Raw genomic sequence first — 22,742 nt, forward strand, 5'->3', positions numbered from 1 at the left:
TGCATCCCAGCATGCATCCCCCTTGTGGGTTGTGCTGGGAAACAGGCCCATTGTCAAGCATGAACAAGATGCTTGACTGGGCTTGGCCCGTTCCGACACACACCATCAACCCCACTCTTGGTATAGACCAGGCCGGCTGAGGATGGACAACGTATGTTTCCCTAAAGTGAGACCTGAAAACCATGAAGACATTCTGGGCAGCAGGGTCAAGCACCTGTAGGGAGGTGTTTAAAATCTAGAAATTTAAAATGTAATGGGCATGCTGTGCCCTAAGTCTTCTGCAGTCCAGAACGTCTTATTATTTGTACCACACTGACATCTTTCCCTAGGACTTCTGTTTCACGCGCAAGTTTCTTACACGTATCTGTGTGCACATCAGTGGCTCATTTGTGGCTCACAGATCGATACTATTGTGGAATAAAAGTGCTCATTATGTCAATATATAAAAAGGAAGTCCTGAATTTAAGGTAATTATGTGAGATGGTGAAACTCAGAAATTATTATAGCCACATCCTTTAAGAGAAAATGTCCTGACCCGTGATGCTGTTTTTAATATGCATATATTCTCTCCATTTGTTCATTTGTCAATTTGTCCAGATGCCAAATCTCAGCCAAGTGTTCAGTTTTCAAAAGCCTTCATTAAACTTCCTGACAACCATCATATTAGCAACGTGACCGGCTATCTAACGGTTCTACAACAGTTTTTGAAGGGGGACAATTTTCTGTCTGCGGTTGGAATCACTTATTCAACAGGTATTCTTTAGTTTTTAAATATATAATCATATTTCTAAGAAACATCAGCATATACGTTTTCTACCAAATAATGTTTAGGTACATAATATTTCACATTTGATTTTATTTGTTTTGCAAAATACATGTTGCTTTTGAAATATTCACTACTTAATTGTTTGTAAGCAATTTCCTTTTTTCCAAAGAATAATTAATAATCTGGGTGTGGTGATACACTATTGTAATTCCAGCACTCAAAAGGTAGAGGCAGGTGGATCTCTATGACTTCAAGGCCAGCCTGGTCTACAAAGTGGGTCCCAGGACAGCCAGGGCTACACAGAGGAACCCTGTTTCAAAAAACAATAAAACAAAACCCCAAAGAATGATTATACAGAATCTTTGGCATACATTATGTTGAATTAATCTAAATGTCATTTTTATTTTAATTCATTAAACTTCATTTGAACTAAAGCAAGTAAGCCAAATATAAAAAAAATTGTGATTATTGTAAAACTTCCAAAATGGTTCATTTAGAAATGTTGACTTGAACGCGTATTCCAGTTTGCCTTTCTGTGCAGTCTTGCCAGACCGATCAGAAGGGTTAGTTTAAAAGCCAGAGAGAGTGTGCTATTCAACTGATCCCCGAGTTATGTTTACCGAGGTGGATAAGCTGTTGTAATTTCTACTTGAACTGTCTTAGCTAAGTAAAAGCGTCTATCTCTTCCAGAGCGCACAGCTTTGGTGTTAGGCTCTTATGATTTAAAACTTAAGGAATGAATAGAATTTTATTTAATTAATTTTAATTAAAAACACAGCCACATTTATCCCACCATTTCTACTAGTCTTTGAAAATCCAACTGAAACTCCACTGTTTAAAATTACCTCAGACATTCTGTAATTGAGAGTATATCAGTTGTGTCAATTTTTTGGTTCATTTGGTTACATCTAGAACTGAGATTAACGAGGGTACATTATATATATATGTAAATTATATATATTGTAGTATATATTGTAAATTATAGGTAAAACTGATGCCATCAGTGAACCTGCCTGATGAGGCATACTTTTCTGTCACAAGCCTGTTTCCTACTGCACACATCAGGCACTGCTTGAGGGCACTACCTAGTTTATGAAGCAGGCTCTGCCCTTACTTGGAGTATATGAGAGTTGACACACACACTCCCATTTCCTTGATTTAACTAGTGGGCTTGGACAGGAGTTACCTCTCTGACTCTCCTTCATTGGCTTCCTCCCTTGTGGATTAATCTTCCACTTCATCAGAGGTTGTTTCCCGGATCACTTCCCCAGTCAGTTCCTGCTCAGGTTATCCCAAAGCCTTCTTCTTAAAGACATCAGTCTGAGAGCTCTGACAATTTTCTAGATGTAAGTTAGAGAACATGCAAAATAAAGGCATTCACAGGAACACTGCAACACTGACTGCCACGGGTGAGCTCATGTTGTCCTGGAGGTGTTCAAGACAAAGTCCCTGAGTCCTGGGCAGGGTCACAATGAGCATAGTCCTGCTTTAGACACCGGGAGTTCTGTAAGGGGACTGCTCCGCTTTGTCCAGCCTGGTGCCCCTGGTCACCTGTGCTTCCTGAGCGTGTGATGTCATCGGTGCACCGAAGGTCTGCACTTTAAATAAAGGCCATGTGCAGCTGACAGCCCCTCTATTGGATTACACAGTTCCAGACCCTTGTGAGGCTAAAGTGGTTTTTAAAAAATGTTTCAGAAAGGTTATGTTTGGGGTTTAGGGATTAGAGTATGTGCTCTCAAGGCAGCATGCCTGTGGAGGTCAGGAGACAGGTTTTGGGAGTCAGTGTTCTCTGTCAACTTTAGCCCAGTCGCAGGGACCATACTCAGATTATCAGGCTGGTGCACCAAGTACCTTTACCTATGGGACTATGTCGCTGGCCTGGGATTCACTTGGATCCCAGTGTCCTTAAATCAGATGACTCTGAGAGAACGAGACCAACTGAAGCGTAGCCTGATTTGTCAATGTTACACTATCAGCCAATACTTATTCATGAAATATTTTGGAGTTATATTTTTAAAATCTTCAACGTACATCCAATTGAGTAATTATTAGAGTGGATAACGATGATGAAATAGAGGAAAACAACTTTTAGAAACATAACAATTTATTCTGTGAATGAAATGTCTGCTTGTATATAGTTTTAATAAGCTTTACTCTCTTTTAGGTTTTGAAAATGTTGAGTTGACTCCTCACGCTGCAATATGTGTGAAAATATATTCCGGAGGAAAAGAATTAAATGTGGCTGGCCCCATCCATATTTCTCTTCCTCTCCTACATACAAGTAACGTAAAAGTAGGAGATCGGATACCTGCTTGGACTTTTAATATGAAGATAGGTATGGTAGCTAAGAGAAAATCATTGGGGTAGTTTTCTCTTAGGCATTTGGTTATTTGATTTTAGAGTTTGATATGAATATAGATTTTTCATTTTGTACAGTTTGTTAAGGGCATAACTGTCCCCACTAGGGACCAGCAAATGTGTCTTTGAGGGGAAATGATACTAATACATTATCTTGGTTGCTTTCCTTTACTGTAATAAAGTACCCTGACTAAAGCAACTTAAGGGAGAGGGGATTTATTTTGGCTTGTAGGCACAATGGTTATCGTCCATCATGGTGGGGAAGCTACAGTAAGAGGGGTTGAGGCAGCTGGTCATGTTGCATCCACAGTCAAGAAGTAGAGTGATGAAGGTCACTGCTTAGCTTGCTTTCTCCTTTTATACCATTCAGGATCATAGCTCAGTGACTGGAGCCAACCGCAGTGGGTATATATGTCTTTCTACCTCCTCAATTAACCCTCTCGAGATCATTCCCCACAGGCATGTCAGAGGCAGCCCGTCTCCCACGGTGATTCCAGGCCTCATCTAATTGACAATTAAGATTAACCATTGTGTACATTATGTAAGAACAAGCAAACAGCTCAACCTTATTCACCCACACTGTCTTGTCCTCTAATATTTTGAGTAAGAAATAATTTAAGACTAAAAAAAACCTTTTTTTCCTCAGGAAATTTTAGTAGGCAGTATGAGCTTACTGGGAATCTTGGTTAAGACCATCAAAAATGTATGCTAATATCATGACAGTCAATTGTCCAAGAAATTGAGGGAGGGGTGGTCTCCTTTAGGTACCAATTTCATCCACTGAGTTTTGCTTCCTAGATGGCAACTGGGAAACCCTTTTTCCTGTGTGTGTCGAGCTGTTTTTAGCTTTGCACTTGTTCCAATGTAAATAAAGTAATGGTATGAGATGAGTTTCTAATGAATAGAGGAAGGGAGGAAGGGAGGAAGGGAGGAAGGAAGGAAGGAAGGAGGCAGGGAGGAAGGAAGGAAGGAGGCAGGGAGGGATAGATGTGGCAGGATGGGCTTGTGCAAATGCTAGAGTCTGGATAGTTTTCAGGACTTCCTTTATCTCCTTTCTCACCGTTTCCTCTATGTTAACACCTTTCTAAGCTAGGACCCTGGAAGGCCCAACAGAGGGGAGTTGCTGCTGTAGCTTCTCACAGTGCACTTAGTCAGGTGGAAGACAGACATGGTTTGTGTGGCTGCCACAGCACAGTCCCTTCAGTGTACCGTGTTGTAGAATAGTTTGTGCATAAAGAATACACACATTTCACATTGGATTAGCTCACATGTCGATGTTGTATGGGTTCCCAAACTCACCATTTCATCTGAGAACAGAGCATGGTAAGAATCCACGGGACGTGTGTGGATTCTGCCACTGAGAATGAAAGGGTGGAGAGTCAGATGTCCACTGTAAAAGAAAACTGCACATGTCTGTGTTCTTTACATTAGTGGAAACTATGCAACTCATAGCGGTAACTCACTTCTGAGAGGACCAGCCATGTCACGTGGGACGAGTTGTTTAAGTGACGTGGGACTCAGTGTCTTCACATTAAAGAAGAATGTGCTGTTTGATTCAAGTTTCTGATCATTCTTCCTGGCAAAGGACCTTTCTTGAACGTTCCTTTGAGTGAATGTGTTTTCACTGAGATGAGACACCTAAGCAGGGAAAGGTGTTTACATAAACCTGCCAACCCGAGTTTGCCTCACGGAATGCATGCATGAGTGGAAAGAATCGATTCTACGAAGCTGTTCTTTGATGTCCATGTAAGCCCTGTGCCATGCACCCACACATCACACCTCCCTCACACTCACACACAAATGATAATAAAATAATGATGATGATAATAGCATTTAAAAAAATCTAAATTGATTTATTATACGTGCTATGTCATATTTAACTTAAACTAAAAGCAATAGATGGGGTGGTTCTCTCATCCCAAATTTCTCTACCTTACTTCTCAGATTAATTGATCAATATCACAGCCAATGATTGAATTTATCAACTTTTGTATAACTGGCTAAACTAATCTCACATACATTTTATTTACCCCCGGTGGACATCTTGGTTGAATCCATCTATCGGCTATTGTAAGCAATGCTTCAGTAACCCCTCCACGGGGCCAAGGGCTACAAAACAACGCAGAGGAATTAGGTCCGGTGTTCCATAATACAATGGGGCAACTTGCCTGTAATAATTTCTGACATGTTCCAAGCTAATGAGAGGAGTTCAGAGACCCCTGTCATATACATGTGATTGACCTGTGTGTCCGAGGTGATGGAAATGCCGTTTTATATTACACATTGTAAATTTCTGTGAAATTCTTCTGTATGCCATGAAAATGTACAAATGTGTCAGTGAAGGATAAAAATAATATATGATACACCTGTTTTAAAATTTATGGATAATAAGCCAAAGTACCAATATATACAGAGCTTTTAAGTAGCTGTCTTAGCTATCTGTATGTAACACTTTATCAAAGGTTTAGCTTTGACTGAATTCATTTTACTACAGGTGATGAAATTTCACCAGAGTAGACAACCTTCTTTAAAGTTAAGAGACAGTTTGGGCTTTTAAAAAATTGAATGTGAGACTGTATATTCTCGTGTAGGCTCGGTGAGGCACATTTTGTAGGAAGACACTGGACTCCAAATGGGACTGAGCCCCCCCGCCCCCATCAACTCCACACTCACCCAGTCTCGGGGGCTACTGTAGTCTGAGTTCTACACTGGTCATTTAACCCTTTCCTCCTGGGTCTCCCAATCCCATTCTCCATTGCAAGTAAGACTAGGTCAGGGCTTGCTTCCCAGTCACAGCACCAGACCTGCAGTGAGCAGCTTTAATTTTGGACTTCTTGTTGAAAACTGCATGTGAAGTCTGATTCATTCACAGATGTGGCTCTGGGATAGAAAAGACATCATTCTCGAGAAACTCTCAGTAGCATTAGAGCAATGGTTCTTAAAGTGATAAGGCCACAAAACAAAGGCTGTAAGTGTTCAGCCACAGTTTGAGGACAAGTGTCAAATTGCTGCCTGTCAAGGAACTGGGATTTATTTCTCTCTCATTACGTGTCTATCCCTGGAGATTGAACTCTGGGATTCAAGCACTCTATGTCTGAGCTTTCAATTAGAATTTTCTTCTAATATATCTTTAATCTAATTTATCTTTATTATTTTCATCTAATTTATCTTTTAAAAGGTATCTCAGGGTCCAGAAGTTGAGCTTTGTTATACTGGTTTTATGTTCTGGTGATTCAAATTATATTATTATGTATGTATTATATTGTGTGTGATGTAATATTTAATATTATCATCATACGTGTTTAGTATTGTGGTGTTTGTAATTTCTGAAACATTCTGTATTCTTTACCTGACTACCTGCAGCCTCCTGGTTTTATACCTTAGCTCTAAGGAGTAAAACTATAACCAACTGTTGCTTTTCACTTGCCACATGTTTTAGGTGCTTGGGTGCATCATGACTGGGGGACAGTCAAGGAGCAAAACGGCCATTTGATTTGGACCTATGATGCGCCACATTTGGGCTACTGGATAGCAGCTCCATCCCCAAGCACTTTAGGTAGGTAAAACTGAAGCAAAGTAATTTTCAAGACTAAGGCTCATAGTGTGCTGATGTCAGCCTCCAGCTTAGGCTAAGCGTTGCCGTGAACCCGGTGAATGGAACTTGACAAGGCTCACCCTTTTCTTGTAGACATGACCAAAGGATTAAGCTCCATGAACTCTAAGTCTCTTACTATCATGTCTGATGAATCTATGACAGTTGAAGTTTGTTCAAGTATTTTCTAAGTTTATGTTTTCATGAGTAAATTCTTCCCAGCTCAGAGCCTCTGGTTGTAAGAAAGAGACATGCTGAGTAGCTTCTCAGACGGTGGAGACGGTTTGTGTAGTTTACAGGATCGTGGTGGAGAATGAAGAACCTGGTGAACACAGACCTCACCTCGTCTCTGCAGCTCCAGAGCCTACTTAACTGTCTTCACTGGGTGGCTGACACAGACTCTAGTATTTTCCAGTCTTTCTTCACATGATGCCTGGTTTTCCTGAGGAGGAAGACTCTGGGGTCGGGGACATGAGAAGAAAGACTGTTGGGTAATAGCGTCTCCAGCTTGTTTTGGAAGAGCAGACAGATGATATACAAAATGGTCAGTGACCTGACAGTTTGATCAGAAGGTGGCTGGAAGCAGGTGGCCATTCTCCAAGAATTCTTCAATAGGGATGATCTGTGCTGGTCTAGAACAAAGTATTTAACATGGTAGCCAATTACGTGGAGAGCCTGAATCTACGGAAACCCCACATTTATCACAGTCAGTAAATACCTTAGAAATTTAAAAAACATTCTGTATTCAATCTATCACATCTTCGTGAATATAACTAGGCATAGTGATGCCTTTATTCATAGCACTTGGCGGATGTAGGCCTGTCTCCGTGAGTTCAAAGCCAGCTTGGTCTACATAGCCAGTTCCAGAATAGCCTGTGTATATGGTAAGACCTTGCCTCCATAAAGCTGAAAAACCAACCAACCAAACAGACAGACACACACACACACATGCACGCACGCACGCGCACGCACACACACACACACACACACACACACACACAGACAGACAGACACACAGACAGACACACAGACAGACAAAAAAACCCACCAAACCTTCCTGAATAAACACCCTTTCACATGCTGGAGGCTGGACTGGTTCTATCAACCTGGCCATCATTCTAATTCAAATAAGAATCCTGTAGTTGCATTCTATATGTTGGTACTTCATAGCTTCGGTTCCCATGTTTTATAATGTCCTGAAAGAATTTCTTTGATGTTCATTGTAAGGCTTGGAAGGTGGGGCCACATATTTTCAGGTTTTATTTTCTCCGTGTCTCAGCAGCCAGATAGCAGTTCTGCAAGAGCAAGCTGTTGTGCTGCGGTCGGCCATTTCAGCGGCCACATTATGTATTTAACTTCTAAGTGCCTCTGTGTTTGGGGCCGAATGCTCTGCTCTTGGGCCTGGCATGGTTATTTTAGGACTCAGGTTGACGTGTTCTGGGACATGTCAGACGTCACATGTCACATGGCAGAGTGCCTTAGCAAGATAAGTCAACCACATCACATGCTTCAATGCCACATGAAAGAAAATGGTTCTTCCTCTTGGAGAAGTTTAACCAAAAGTGACCCCAATTTTGGATTCTCCATTCTCTCCCTGTATCCTCTGTCTGATTCTAACAAAGGGATTTGTTCTATAAGTATTGGAGAGCACAGAGAATATGGTATGGGAAATGAATGAGGAATCTCTTGTCTTAATTTTTTTTCTTTAACCAGCATTAACGAGGAAAGAATTTACTGACCCCAAGTAACACCCCAAACTGTGAACAGATGCTATCAGCCTGTATCCATAGATGCTATCAGCTTCCGACATTTATGGCAAATGTTTTCTTTAAGGTGGCTTTAAACATATTGACTACTTCCAGAAAAAAACATATAACACAATGAACATATATTATTCTGGGTCAGCATCATGGAAGAATCACAAAGGAGAGGCAAGGCGGGGGCAGGGGGATGATCTGAGATTAAAGCTATGTATTCAGTTTATTTTGTAAAAGTAAATTACATGGGAATTCCAAGGAATAGTGAAATTGGCTACATGGTTTTCTTAAAGGTAAGTTAAATGGAAACAGGCTGAACAACACAGTAGGGAAACAGACTGGATGCATGATTTTAAGTGATCTGAAGGCATGGCATTCACAAGGATGCACTATTAGGCAGAAGGTTAAATGTCAGGAGGGCAAGTGGTATTTTGGAAAAAGCTATTTCCGTAGTCATGCAGAATTCACTGGTCAGAGCAGGTCAGTTGATTAATACCACGAGGCACAAAAGATGTACTTGACTCACAGAAATCCACCACGGGAAGGAAGGAAACCAACAGAAGTGAACACACACACTCAGTCTGTCTCATCCAGACAAACCTAAAAGTCTAGCCCCGAAATAATACATGTCATTTTTCTGTGTTTCCATGGACATGCAGATTTGGGTATAAATGAAGATTTCCCAAACGTCATTGGCTACCACACAGCGTTCCTTACAGCCATCCTAGGGGGAACGATTGTCATCATCATTGTATGTTTGGCTGCACTGCTTTGTTATTGCAGGTAAGAACAACACTATTCCTTATGTGTAGACACAGAGCTGTCAAATAATAGCATCTTCGGTATATTATGCATTATAAACTTCACTCATAGAAACTGTTGTTTAGGACCTGGAGAGATGGCTGAGTGGTTAGAAACACTTTGTCTCACTGAGGCTGGAAGCACCGGGCCTGCAGAGGTCTGCACCGGTCCTCTGCGTGCGTTATGGTTGGACCTTGGTAGTCTTGTGGGACTTCTAACAGTGGGGACGGGTGTGTCTGGCTCTTTTACCTCCTCTTGGGGCTCTTTCCCCCTGTTTGTTTGCCTTGTCCAGCCTCTATATGAGGGCTTTGGCCTTGTCCTAATGTTCTTGTCATGGTCGTTGTCTCTTGGAGGCCTGCTGTTTTCTGAAGAGGAAACATAGGGAGAGTGGATCTGTTTGGGGGAGGAGAGTTAGAGGGGAGCTGGGAGGAGACACTGTGGTGGGATGTACTATAGGAGAGAAGAATCTATTTTCAACAACAACAACAACAACATAATAACAAAAACTAAAACTAAAACAAAAAACTCACCTGCTCTTCTAAAGGACCCGAGTTCTGTGCCCGGGATTCTTATCTGCCTGTAACTTCAACTCTATGGCTCAGATTGAAAAGCAAAACAAATGTATTCTAATATACCATCAGATATGTATTTGTATATTTTGGTATACTTTTCTTTGATGAAACTTACAGATTGTAACTTTGAGTATCTTTTGCCTTTTCTTTTTCTAATCTAGGGAGAAGTATGGAACACCACAGAAGAGAGAAAGGAATATCACTAAGCTTGAGATCCTCAAGAGAGATCAGACAACATCTACAACACACATAAATCATATCAGCTCAGTCAAAGTTGCATTGAAAGCTGAGGATAAACCGCAGCTGTTTAATGCCAAAACTTCCTCCTACAGTCCCCAGAAAAAGGAAACCACAAAGACAGAGACAGAAGAAAGAATTCCCATGGTGAAAACTCGGGACAATTTTAAAATCTACAATGAAGATGTTTCCTTTCTGTCAGTTAATCACAATAACTATTCACGAAACCCAACACAGCCTTTGGAGCCAAGTATAGGGAGCAAACAGCCTAAACATATGAACAACAATCTCTCTTCATCACTGGGTGACGCTCAGGAGGAAAAGAGGTATCTTACGGGGAATGACGAGGTGTATGGGCGTTCCCACCTTCCAGAGCAGCTCATGCACATATACAGCCAGCCCATCGCCATCCTTCAGACGTCTGACCTCTTCTCCATGCCAGACCAGTTACATGCCGCCAAGTCTGCCACTTTACCAAGAAAGGGACAATTGGTCTATGGCCAACTGATGGAACCAGTGAACAGAGAGAACTTTACACAAACATTGCCCAAAATGCCAATGCATTCTCACACACAGGACCCGGATGCCAGAGAAGAAGACATCGTACTTGAAGGCCAGCAGAGCTTGCCGTCCCAGACCTCGGATTGGAGCCGATACTCCAACAGCTTGTTGGAGTCAGTGTCTGTTCCTGGAACTCTAAACGAAGCAGTTGTGATGACCCCCTTTTCGTCGGAACTTCAAGGAATTTCAGAACAGACCCTCCTCGAGCTGTCCAAAGGTAAGCCCTCTCCGCATCCCAGGGCTTGGTTTGTGTCTCTCGATGGAAAGCCTGTGGCCCAAGTGAGACACTCCTTTATAGACCTGAAGAAAGGCAAGAGAACCCAGAGCAATGATACGAGCCTCGACTCTGGGGTCGATATGAACGAGCATCAGTTAAGCAGGAAGCTGGAGAGGGAGAAAACGTTCATCAAGAGCATGCATCAGCCCAAGATCCTTTACCTGGAAGACTTAGACCTGAGCAGCAGCGAGAGTGGAACCACCGTCTGCTCCCCCGAGGATCCTGCGCTGAGGCACATCTTAGATGGAGGGGGAGGGGTTATCATCGAGCACCCTAGGGAAGAGTCTCCAGGAAGGAAGAGCACCGTGGAAGACTTTGAAGCCAACGTGTCTCCCACTAAAAAAAGAGGCCGGCCACTGCCGCTAGCCAAGAGAGATAGCAAGACTAACATCTGGAAGAAACGAGAGGAACGCCCACTGATTCCCATAAACTAATTGTGAGAGCCGCGCGGGAGGCATATGTCTCTGTCGTCTCACGGTGTGTATTCTTGCTTCTTGTAAATTGCAGTGTGAACCTCTTAGGAAGCTGAGACTGAGCAAAATCTCACGGGCCATAGAGACGCCTCGAGGAAAGTGGATGGTAAAATAATCATTCGAAAATCAGAAATGTCCTCTCTGGCCTGTTCTTTTTCTTTCATTGGATTTTTTTGGGTGATAAAGTTATCAAAATGCAAAACAATGTGAAGATGTTCCCTGAAGATGTTGCTCAGTTCGCTGGTTGGTCCTGGCTCTTCAGAACACAGCTGTGGAATGTGTAGTAGTCGCTTTCCAGAATCCTGCCTCTGCCTTGGTCTTAGAAAAGTAGGTGTTTTCTTCAGGCCTCATCCTCGTGCAGTGTGACCGTGGTGCCCTTCCCTGCCTACGCTTAAAAACAACTGGATAAATGTTTGTATGGATGTTAGAGACCAACAGCATTCTCTTTTTTTAAGATTAATGGCTTGTGGATTGTCACCACCAAAGTAAATCCTGTGCTCCTATAACATGGGCAGGAAGCCCCCCAGTTCGTTAGAGGAGGAGACCCGATTCTGGTTATTTGGGGATGTAGGTTTATAGAGTAAATAAGATACTGACTTGTGTAGAAATTTGAGAAATGAAAACTCTGATATTGTCTTTTTTTATTTCGAATGAAGTGACCTTAGTTGCCAGCTGAGAGGAGGTTTTGAGTTTAAGGTTCACAAATCCGTAAAGGCTAACATTGGGTTTTTGGTTTTTTTTTTAAATATATTTTTGTTGAGATTCTCCCCCATTCAAAATCAGTCATTTACAAACTGTCAAATTTGATTTAAAATACAAAAACTCTTCTTTAGAATGCTGGGAAATGAACAGACTGTGGAGACAAAAAGAAATGGATATTTTGTGTAATTGGACAGGAAAAGAAAGACCAATTCCCTGATATTTAAAAAAAAGATCTCCGGCTTTGAGTTACACTGCTGGATGTGGACACTTTGGAATGATGGGAGAAGAACAGTCTGGGGTTCCAGGGGACCTGTTCCTCGTCTCCTGTGCCCTGCAGCGTCACTGCCAGTGTGGTTAGTACTGTTCTCTCAGTGTGAACTCAGGAGCTGTTTTCAATTATGGGTCCTCAACTCTCCTAAACAGAAAAGCTCTCTGATACCATCAACCATCCTGTCTTACTTATAGTTTTTCATGAGGACACATTTGTACAGCAGCTCACCCTCCTTTTTTTTTTTTTTTTGGTAGGAAGTGGTTCTTCTCACCCCCTACCATATAAGCAACTTCAAGCCACCTAAATAACTTTGACACTCAAACTCTGTGAAATGGTAGAAACTTAGGCAATGGAAGTCAGGAGCTCTTCTCCTGAGAAAACAGACTTCAGCCCGCTTTTGCTATAACCACTTCTGAAATATCTATCTGTCTTAACTCTCTTGGCTTTCTGCATTTAACCCAAAGAATGCAAAGGCCTTTGCCTATGTTTCTCATACATTACCCCTCTCCTTATATGTTTGGGTAACACATAGGCTTACTACTGGGGGTAGAGTGACATGGCTCATTTTCAGAGGAGGCTTTTTATTGGTTCTACACAGAAATCGATCATACACAGCATGAACACGAACAAAAAACAAACAAAACAAAACAAAACAAAAAAACCAACCTGGAGAAGTTTAAGGAGTTAGTGCTCTGTGGAAGTGCCTTTGTCTCAGACTTGCGTTAGGATTAATAACATCTTTCTTCCATGTACATTTTGTTAGCCAAATTAAACAGATGGGCGGTTAAGAAATATAGACCTAGTGTTTCACGTTGGAACAAGGAGTTTTTGCATGTAACATTTTTGTGTGTGTGTGTGTGTGTGTGTTGTTTTTCGAATCCACAAGATATTGATAAATTGTTTATATTGGAATGAGGTTAGGAACTATATGGTAAAATGCTGCACCCGCTCAACACTTTAAGTATATATCCTCACCTTTGAAAGGGTTTCATGTCTCAACTGGGCGATGACATACACACAAACGTGAGTATATGGTCCAAGTACGACAGTGACTTCACTCATTCTTGTCTAAGGGGAAGTGAGATGAGGTATCCTAAGGGCTTTTAAAGAATTTTAACTTAACGAAATACTTAAAAAAAAAAAAAAAACCCACTGGAATGAGGTTTTTGATTGGGAGTGTTGGGCAGTTTATCTTTCCTAATCAGAGGAATGTGACTTCTCGATTGCGAGCTGTTCACAGTTCCCGGTAAAAAGTTGAAGCCATCTACTTTTTCTTAACCCAAGTGATAAACCGACAGTACTCACTACTTTCTTAAATTTTTAAATTGAAAGCCAATGCAGACTTTTGCATATGTAAACCAGAGAATTTTGGTTACAAATTGTTGACCTTTGTGGATCCTTTGTACATAGTTTGGATATATCTTGAAGGCAAAGCTATCAATGAACCGATGGAGTCAATGACTAAAGCACAGCTATGTGCACTTTTGAATACACATGACCTTGAAACTTTATAAAACCCATTTTTATGACTTTCTGCAGTTGAACAGGAATCATGCCCTTTTATAATTCACAGATTGTCACAAAGATCACAAAGACGGAGGAATAGGAGTTCTGCTTTGCTCTGGCCAGTTACTGTAAGGCCAGTTTCTGTAGATTTGAATCCTCCACCATCGATAGCCATTTTAGGGTTTTAGACATTTGGGGGTCAAATATTGTCTTTTGAAACTTCCCAGAAAGGTAAAGCTCAAAACTCCATATGTATTTCTATGGCTTGAGTTACCCTTGGTTGTGTGTGGACGTCATAAAGAGGTCTGCTCAGTTTTTACTTCAGATCTAGAGCTGATGTCTTGTTCCAGGTGTTTCCCTTTTTCTTTTTCCTTTGTCTTCCTTCATCAGAGAGATCTCACGTCTTGGTGTATTTATTGCTGTTACTCTATTTCTTGAACAGTCTGAAGATTTGTAAAATGTTACAAACAGTTCATTAAGGATAATAAAATCAACCTAATGTATACTTGGTGTAGTGTTTAATTTCAAAAAGAAGGCAAAGGGTTCCTCCCTAGTGTGGTAAATATTTAATCCTCATTACCTTTTATTCATCATGCCCCACAATGACATTAGCCCCGTGTATACAACGAACTTGATAACTCCTTACTCTCATGTGTGCAGATTTCCCAGTTTTACGGTTGAAGCTAAGCATAGACAGCTAGTTTTCCATCGGATGGGATTCATTGCTCTCACAGGCATTTTAAAAATTATAATATATTTTAAATTCTAAGTGAAAAAATTATATAAAACCTTCATACTTTAAAAAAAATTACCCTTTGGGCTTTTGGCCTAACACTGAGTTATGACTGCTGGGCTCTTTGCACTCAGATTTCCAAGGTCCTCTCTAAGCCAGTTGAACAGTGTTTAGTCAGGTGGTGTTGAGGGGCTTTAGAACAGCTGTGAGGATTATCCTGGCTGCCATGTTTTCAGACACTCCAATACTTTACTCACTATGTGACCAGACACATTTTGCCTAGATCTACTGCGTGTTGGACTCTGAAATCACTTGGCAGACTCTCTGACTCCATTGGCCTGTGCCTTCCACCTGGAGCCCTGCAAGCTTGAGCAGGATTGTGGCCACCTTTGTGCCAGGGCCTGGGTGCTGAATGCAATGAAGGCTATTGGAGTCTAAGAAATGCTGTGGCTAAGTGATAATTGGAAGGATAGCTGTTACAGCAGTGACATGTGTGAGCTGATCAAGACACTCTGATCTCGAAAGAAAGTATAGGAAGAATGCCGGGCAATGTAAAACTGCAGGGAAAGATCTGAGTGGAGACAAGGGGTATTTTAATGTTATGGAAAGTGGTTCTACTCGTGTACTTAATAGTTGGAACAGATAACCAGAGCCCTCCCTTTCGAACGCATACTGGAAAATATGAAACTAGGCCTCGGTGTTGCTTTATCTTGCCTCCACAATTAGCAGCTTTTCTCTGCATCTAATAACAGATTCCTTTGTCAGGATACATGGCAAGATAGCTTCCTTCCAGGAGTATGCTCTCACAGCAAGGGAAGAGCAGAAGAAACGGCCTAACTGCGTGACATTTGTATTTGCCTCACCATCAAAATGAAGATCGTCTCCTTGGTATTTTTACCTTTATTGGATTCACGTTCTTAATGACAGCTTTATAGTTTAATGCCAGAAAACTAGTTAGGAACTGAATAACAGTTTATAATTCTAGATGCAGAATATATTGGTAAAATCACCTACCATTAATACAAACTCATTAATATAGATTCTGGGAGGGGGGACTAGCTTTTCTTCCTGAAATAGCTATGTTTAAAGATCATGCACATCTCCACTTTGTTAGTTGAAACAAATGAACATCTCTGCATTTCTGTTTAGATAATGAATTATATGTGGACAGAACCTTCCTTAGCTGAACCACATTTCCTGGTCTTATATTTACAGGAGTTGTATTGTAAATAATAATCCATGCGTTTGTAGGGCTCTCCTATGTTATTTTATGAGTTGGCTTTTTTCCTTCTTTTGTTCAGGTTGACAGTGGTTTTCATAATTCATCTCTTCACTGTTTCTAGTCCTTGTAGACCTTATTAAAGTACTAGACTACTACAGACAGTCTGATTCAAAACAAACCAGATAATTACAGCCCCAGGAGTCTCTAAGCTTCTTATACTCTGATGCCTTCATTAAAACACCTTTCAAAAATACACCACAGAAAAGCACAATTGTACCCACCAGGAAAGGTGAAACAGTGTTTGAGAATATTTTTTATCTCATATTTCCATTTTTCGGCTCGAAAAATATCTTTGTCTTGTACAGAAAGTCATTAAAAAGTTAAGTTCAGCTCTCTCCTCTAGCCGAGCAAGATGCCCAAAGGAAAGAAGGCCCAGGGGAAGAAGGTGGCCCCGGCTCCCACCAGGGTCAAGAAACAGGAGGCTAAAAAGATGGTCAATCCTTTGTTTGAGGAAAGGCCTAAGAACTTCGGCATTGGGCAGGACACCCAGCCCAAAAGAGATCTCACGCGCTTCGTCAAATGACCCCGCTACATCAGGCTGCAGCGGCAAAGAGCCATCCTCTATAAGCGGCTCAAAGTACCTCCTGCCATCAACCAGTTCACCCAGGCCCTGGACAGGCAAACAGCGACTCCGCTGCTTAAGCTCGCCCACAAGTACAGGCCAGAGACAAAGCAGGAGAAGAAGCAGAGGCTGCTGGCCCGCGCTGAGAAGAAAGCTGCTGGCAAAGGGGACGTCCCAACTAAGAGACCACCTGTCCTCCGAGCAGGGGTCAATACAGTCACCACCTTGGTGGAGAACAAGAAGGCTCAGCTGGTGGTGATTGCCCATGATGTAGACCCCATTGAGCTGGTGGTTTTCCTGCCTGCCCTTTGTCGAAAGATGGGGGTGCCCTACTGCATCACCAAGGGAAAGGCCAGGCTGGGACGCCTGGTCCACAGGAAGACATGCACCACTGTTGCCTTCACACAGGTGAACTTGGAAGACAAGGGTGCTCTGGCTAAGCTGGTGGAATTATAAGCTGGTGACCAATTATAATGACAGATATGACGAGATCCACTGCTACTGGGAAGGCACCGTCTTGGGTTCTAAGTCTGTGGCTCGCATTGCCAATCTGGAAAAGGCAAAGGCTAAAGAACTCGCCACTAAGCTGGGTTAAATGTACACTAAGTTTTCTGTACATAAATATAATTACAAAATTAAAAAAAAAGTTATATTCAAGTTTATCTCCACTAACTAGGATTTTGTGTTAAGTGGTATTTTGAAGCCCTAATTTCTATCTTGGACAGTCTGTGAAATATTTCTATCCATTAATTATAGAAAAATTTGATTATGAATGTACACTTTTTTTTTTATTAACTTGAGTATTTCTTATATACATTTGAATGTTATTCCCTTTCGGTTTCGGCAAACATCCCTTCCCCCCTCCCTTCCTTATGGGTGTTCCCCTCCCCACCCTCCCCCATTGCCGCCCTCCCCCGACAGTCTAGTTCACTGGGGGTTCAGTCTTAGCAGGGACCCAGGGCTTCCGCTTCCACTGGTGCTCTTACTAGGATATGAATGTACACTTTTACAATTTTTCTTTTTGCTCATTTCCATTTAGTGTTTATTTCTAATTTAAAAATATTTTTATTCCATGAATAACTTAATATAACTATTTTCTATGTTTTAAAGATTTCATGTATTTATGCAATATATTTTGAGCTCTTTAGTAAATACCACTGATTTAAATGCTGACCGTTAGGGCAGAGCACATGAGGTTTGTAACTCAGGACCTCGTTTTCCCAGGGAGCCACAGAGGGAGCAGAGGGAAAGCAGGCAGTCACCTGATCAGATAGTTTGCTTTCTTTCTTGTTGAGAAAAATGGCAAGTTAGGTTTTTAAAGGATCCTAAAAATGAATTTTACACTGAAGATCACTAATACACTCATTTTCTGAAACCTTCGGTTCTCAACGAATATTCCTGTTCGATTTTCCTTTACAGTCATCGAACAAGTAAGTTATTAACAACGGAACTGTGCTTGTTCCCCTGCTTATTGAGACCCACCTGTCTCATTTGCTTACCTGTCTTCTTTTAGAAGTTGAGGAGAGATTTATTAAAATTAATTTTAGTAAAACAGTTTTGGTGTAAATCAGATACTTTCTAAGACCCCATCTTCCAAGACATACTCAGTTCACTTCTAAAGAGAAGAAAGGTTGCATGTTACTTACGTATGTCCCGCTGTATGAGATGAGCTGTGTTCTAACATTGTACTGATGACCTTACATATGTGTGCTAAGATCATAGGATCCCTGAGGACAGAGACTGAGCTTTAACAACCTTAGTTTCCAAGAATACCTTTGTGATATAACTAATAATATTGACTGGTGAATACACGATGATAGATTTTGTTCAATGGAAACATCTCAAGTGTTCCGAGCAGTAGGGAGTTGGGTGCCAGCAACATGGTAGAAAGAGAGAACCCTGGAGGGATGGTCTGGGGGACAGTGAGGATCGGAATCTCAGCACTAATGTAACAATCTGGAGATATGTTCCCGCAACCCCTGTGCAGTAAGTGGGAGACAGAAATAGGAGGCGCTCCTGGGTGCCAGCTTACGCCCTGGCTTAGTAAGAAATCCTAAGGAATAAGATAGAAAGTCATAAAGCAGGATACCCACTGCACTCTCCTTTGGCTTCTGTTTGTGCACCCATATTCATGTGCATATGCCAGACACACATATGTGTGCACATGCACCTCCCACCCACCCATGTGCATATCACACGTGCCTATCATACACACACTACACACTCACACACACACACACTACACACACACAACACACACACACACACACACACACACACACACACACAGCCTCCCTTCTTGCAACTATAATAGCAATAATTTAGTACCTTTCTACAAACTAGCATCTTTGGGATATAGATTAGAGGCTGTAAAACACTGAAGGGTCAAAACTTTAAAGGGCCTTTTTGATTGTTAATATTGTAAGATTAAACTGTTTAAGGTGATTTCACACATGTATGGATACATACCCTCAGGGCTCCATGAGCACTCTGCCTCCTTCCTTCACTTCCTACTGGGTATTGTGTGGACCCAGAACAGTACTGTTGTGAGCTAATGGCTGCAACCATATGAATCTAGAGGAATCATTTTTTAGCCCTCCACCCTATCTTCCACATAGATTCTTTCTGTTCCGTCTTCCACAGTGCCTAAAGGTAGTGGTATCAATGTTTTGTTTAGGGCTGGGTTCATGTGGTGGGTTGGAAGGGATTCTGAGGAGTGCACTACTCATGCCTTGTAAGTCCAGCTAACCACCCAGGGCTGATGAGGTTCCAGGCCTAGCCAATGCATTTACTACTGATATTTAACTAAACTGACAACACAGCAAAACTCCTTCTAAATATCCACACTCGGGATATTTAGAAAGCAAAATATTTATCGGCAAAAGTTGCTTTCGACTTTAAAGAAGCTTCCCCCTACGGTAAACAGTGGTGAGTATGGGGAGTGAGGATTTCCCAAGACCGAGAAAAGGAGGTGCTTTGAGAGACAGAATTAGTTTCAGACGTTAGGTTGGAAGTCTGTGTCAGCCCTACTCTAGGGTCAAAAGTGGCTCTGCCTACCTTGTGGATACTACCGCCATGTTTACTTCTAATCTCATCATTAAAACCTCAAGCAAGTGATGCAGGAAGAGTCATGGCCGCCAGGTCTCAGGTAACAGGCCTTCCAACATGGTCCCAGTTTGTAGACCCTGATGTGGTCCTGAAATGTGTCTGCAGCCCATTTTATCCATCAATGTAAAGCAGTGTTGTGCCCTTTTAGAAATGCAGAGGCTAGAAACATACCTGTCCTATTCCCAGTGGCAGACCATGGTCTCAGCGGTGGAACTGGCTTTGATTTGTGACTCGGTTCCCGTGTATCTCATATGGACAAAGGCCAATATTCATTGCCCAAAAACGTACCCAAGAGCCTGGTGGGAGCTGTCTAAGGGACCCAGAGGAAACCACAGCAGTTAGCATGTGTAGTGACTGGCCTGTCATCTGAGGGCCATAATGAAGCCTCATCCCAACAGAGCTCCACTTCTAAGAATGTTTCCCCTGGTAATAACAGACCCAATATGGACATGGTAGCAGTCACATGTCCTGATCAGCCTTACTTGACCAGCATCTTAAAGGCATTTATATCTACCAGAGACCGGAGACCAAAAAAGGTTAAGAAATTTTCTTGCCAAAACCAGTTAGTAAATACAGGAAGAAATATTTTCTTTTTCAAATGCTGACATTCAAGGTTTTGCAGGTAATGGACAATTTAGCAAATATGAAACATTACAGGAAATTAAAGATCCAGAAACAAATTCCTTGGAAAAGGAGGCCAACAAAATTCTTGAAAAGTTATTCAAAGTAATTACCTTAGTTAATAGCAAGAAAATACCAACAGGAAACTACATAAGATCAGAGCAACAATGCACGATGAAACCGGAAATTTAGTAATGAAATAGCGTACAAACAAACTAAACTGAAGTCCCAGAACTTGTGGAAAGCCGCGATAGCATTCGCCATCACAAGATGGCGCTGGCTTCCGCTGCGCCAGCCCGACTTCCTTTCAGGAAGCTAGCTGTGTGCGCATGTGCAAGAGTGTGTTCGCGCCAAGTCTTTGCCCACCCCGGGGCGTGCCTATGAGATCATGGGTAAGCGACCAATCAGGTGTGGACGCGCCGCGCTAGGGTGTATATAAGCAGCGCCATTCTGGGGCTTGGGGTCCTCCTCTTCAAGATGCAATAAACGCTTTGCTGCAGAAGGATCCTGGTGTCCGCGCGTGTTCTTGATGGCGAGACGATAGCGCGGGACAAGAACTGAAGAAGCAAACAGCAGAACTGAAAGATCCAGCAAGGACCATCACCAATAGTCTGTCCTGTGCCAGGGGTGATTAGTGAGGTCATATAAGCCTGTTTAAGCTTAGTGTAGTGATAAGAAATAAATATAAAAGAATGAAGAGGCAAAAGGACTAATGTGATACCACTGAATGCATGAGTAAATAAATTATAGGATCTTAGGAGGAAGGAGAGTAATGTAAAGGAAGAGAAAGAAGGAAAGGAGAGAAGGAGATAGATATAAAGGAAGGGAGAGAGGAGAAGTCTATTCAAAGAAATACTATCTCAAAAACCCATAAATACTGGGAGAAACATGGACACCTAGATTAAGAGAAGGATTTTAAGCAACATTAAATATAAAATACTATACTTAATGATAACTAAATGATCAAAGAAATGATAAAGACTGTTTATAACGATAAGGGAAAAGTGATGACCTCTACCAAGGAGGTGCTATGCTGCTATCAGAGGAGTTCTCAACAGATCCTTGTGAGTTGACTGTGGCATGGGACAATACATTTGAAATGCTTACAAGTCCCACAACTATAGGGACTACTCTACCCAGAAAATTGCTGTCCCAAAATGAGAGAAATATTCCCAGATCAACAAATGCTGATGGAATTCATTGCTATTAGATCTTTCTCAAGAGGAATGGTCAAGGGATTCTCTACACAAACAACATAAAAGTCTGAAAACATAAAGCTCACTGGTTAAAGTAAATACACAGGTTAAGACATATGGTATATGAATTACTCTCTTCTTTAGTACAAAAGCTAGAAGCAAAAGTATTTAAAAATATAGTTCCAGTAATGTTAATTTTTAAACAAAAGGTTATAATGTATAAAACATCAAGAGCATAAAAGATGGAGGAGAGAAGTATAGAGTCTTACATGTGTCTATATTTAAATTATATTTGCTTAAAATAAAATGTTATAAGTATGATTATGTAAGCCTCATGATTAATTAAAGGGAAAATTCTTTCTACACACAGAAGATCAGAGCAAAGGAATCAAAACATGCTACTATGAGGTTTAGCAAACCATAAAGGAAGGTGGGAAATTGGGAAAAAACAAAGGAATTACAAAATAAACAAGTTAAAATATCAATAAGAAGTCCTCATAAACTGATCATTACTTTAAATGTAAAAGAATAAACTCTCTAGTCAAATGATCTATCATGCTTGAAATTAAAAATGATCAAACACTATTCTTCAAGATCAAAAAATATGCTGCATATGAGACAACTGTAGCAGGGCCGCTTGAGAGTGTATTAGGCAAGATAGCTTTCAAGTCAGAAACTACACAATAACACCAATGTCACTGACGTGAGTCAATCAAGAGAATCCAATATTTGTAAATAAAAGTGTCCTGAACATCAGAGTATTTAATGTTGACAGATATGCATGGAAAATTTTACAGCGATACAAAAATAGATCAAGACTCCAATGTTTCATTTTTAATAATAGATATTTAATACAGATCAATTTCTCTAAAAACAATGAGATCAACATGAAAATAGCAGATGTAAAGATAGATATTATGGACCAAATGGTTATAAACATTCATAAATGTATCATTGCTTTCGACAGCAGCAGAATACACAGCCTTGTCAAGCACATGGAGAACATTATCCAGCAAAAATCATATACTAAAAAATAGGAGTAGGGATACTAGAACCATCTCAATGAGGAGCACAATGGTACCTATGGTATTCTTAGCTGCTGCCCCATCAACGCACCAAGCTAAGCTGCCATTCATGTGCTGGACTATCTCTACAAGAGCTAAGGAAAGTGTTGTGAGAGACCACAGTGCCTGACATTAGCACAGTAACTTAAAGTTGTGCTGCTGACAGGAGGCAGGCACTCACTCATCCACTCAGGTTAGAAATGTGCCAAACCTTCATTCAATTTTAAAGCAGCCCAAGCTAGGAGGAGATGTGTATGGTTAAGGGGAGTAAGAGGAGGATCAATCTTGGCCGTGGATTTCAAA

General features: G+C 41.3%; 1 protein-coding gene across 1 annotated transcript in view; it reads left to right on the forward strand.

The window, feature by feature from the left end:
- The window catches only part of Fam171b (family with sequence similarity 171 member B), a 55,868-nt gene extending 41,490 nt beyond the window's left edge, over nucleotides 1–14,378 (forward strand). Inside the window, exons 4-8 of the mRNA XM_032903575.1 lie at nucleotides 598–753; nucleotides 2,931–3,101; nucleotides 6,564–6,680; nucleotides 9,133–9,256; nucleotides 10,008–14,378. Coding sequence (XP_032759466.1) covers nucleotides 598–753; nucleotides 2,931–3,101; nucleotides 6,564–6,680; nucleotides 9,133–9,256; nucleotides 10,008–11,355 — 1,916 coding nt within the window. The 3' untranslated portion in view covers nucleotides 11,356–14,378. The remainder of the gene's footprint in view (nucleotides 1–597; nucleotides 754–2,930; nucleotides 3,102–6,563; nucleotides 6,681–9,132; nucleotides 9,257–10,007) is intronic.
- Nucleotides 14,379–22,742: the final 8,364 nt, after the last annotated feature.

Source organism: Rattus rattus, chromosome 5 (genome assembly GCF_011064425.1).
Source record: "Rattus rattus isolate New Zealand chromosome 5, Rrattus_CSIRO_v1, whole genome shotgun sequence".
Taxonomy (NCBI): Eukaryota; Metazoa; Chordata; class Mammalia; order Rodentia; family Muridae; genus Rattus; species Rattus rattus.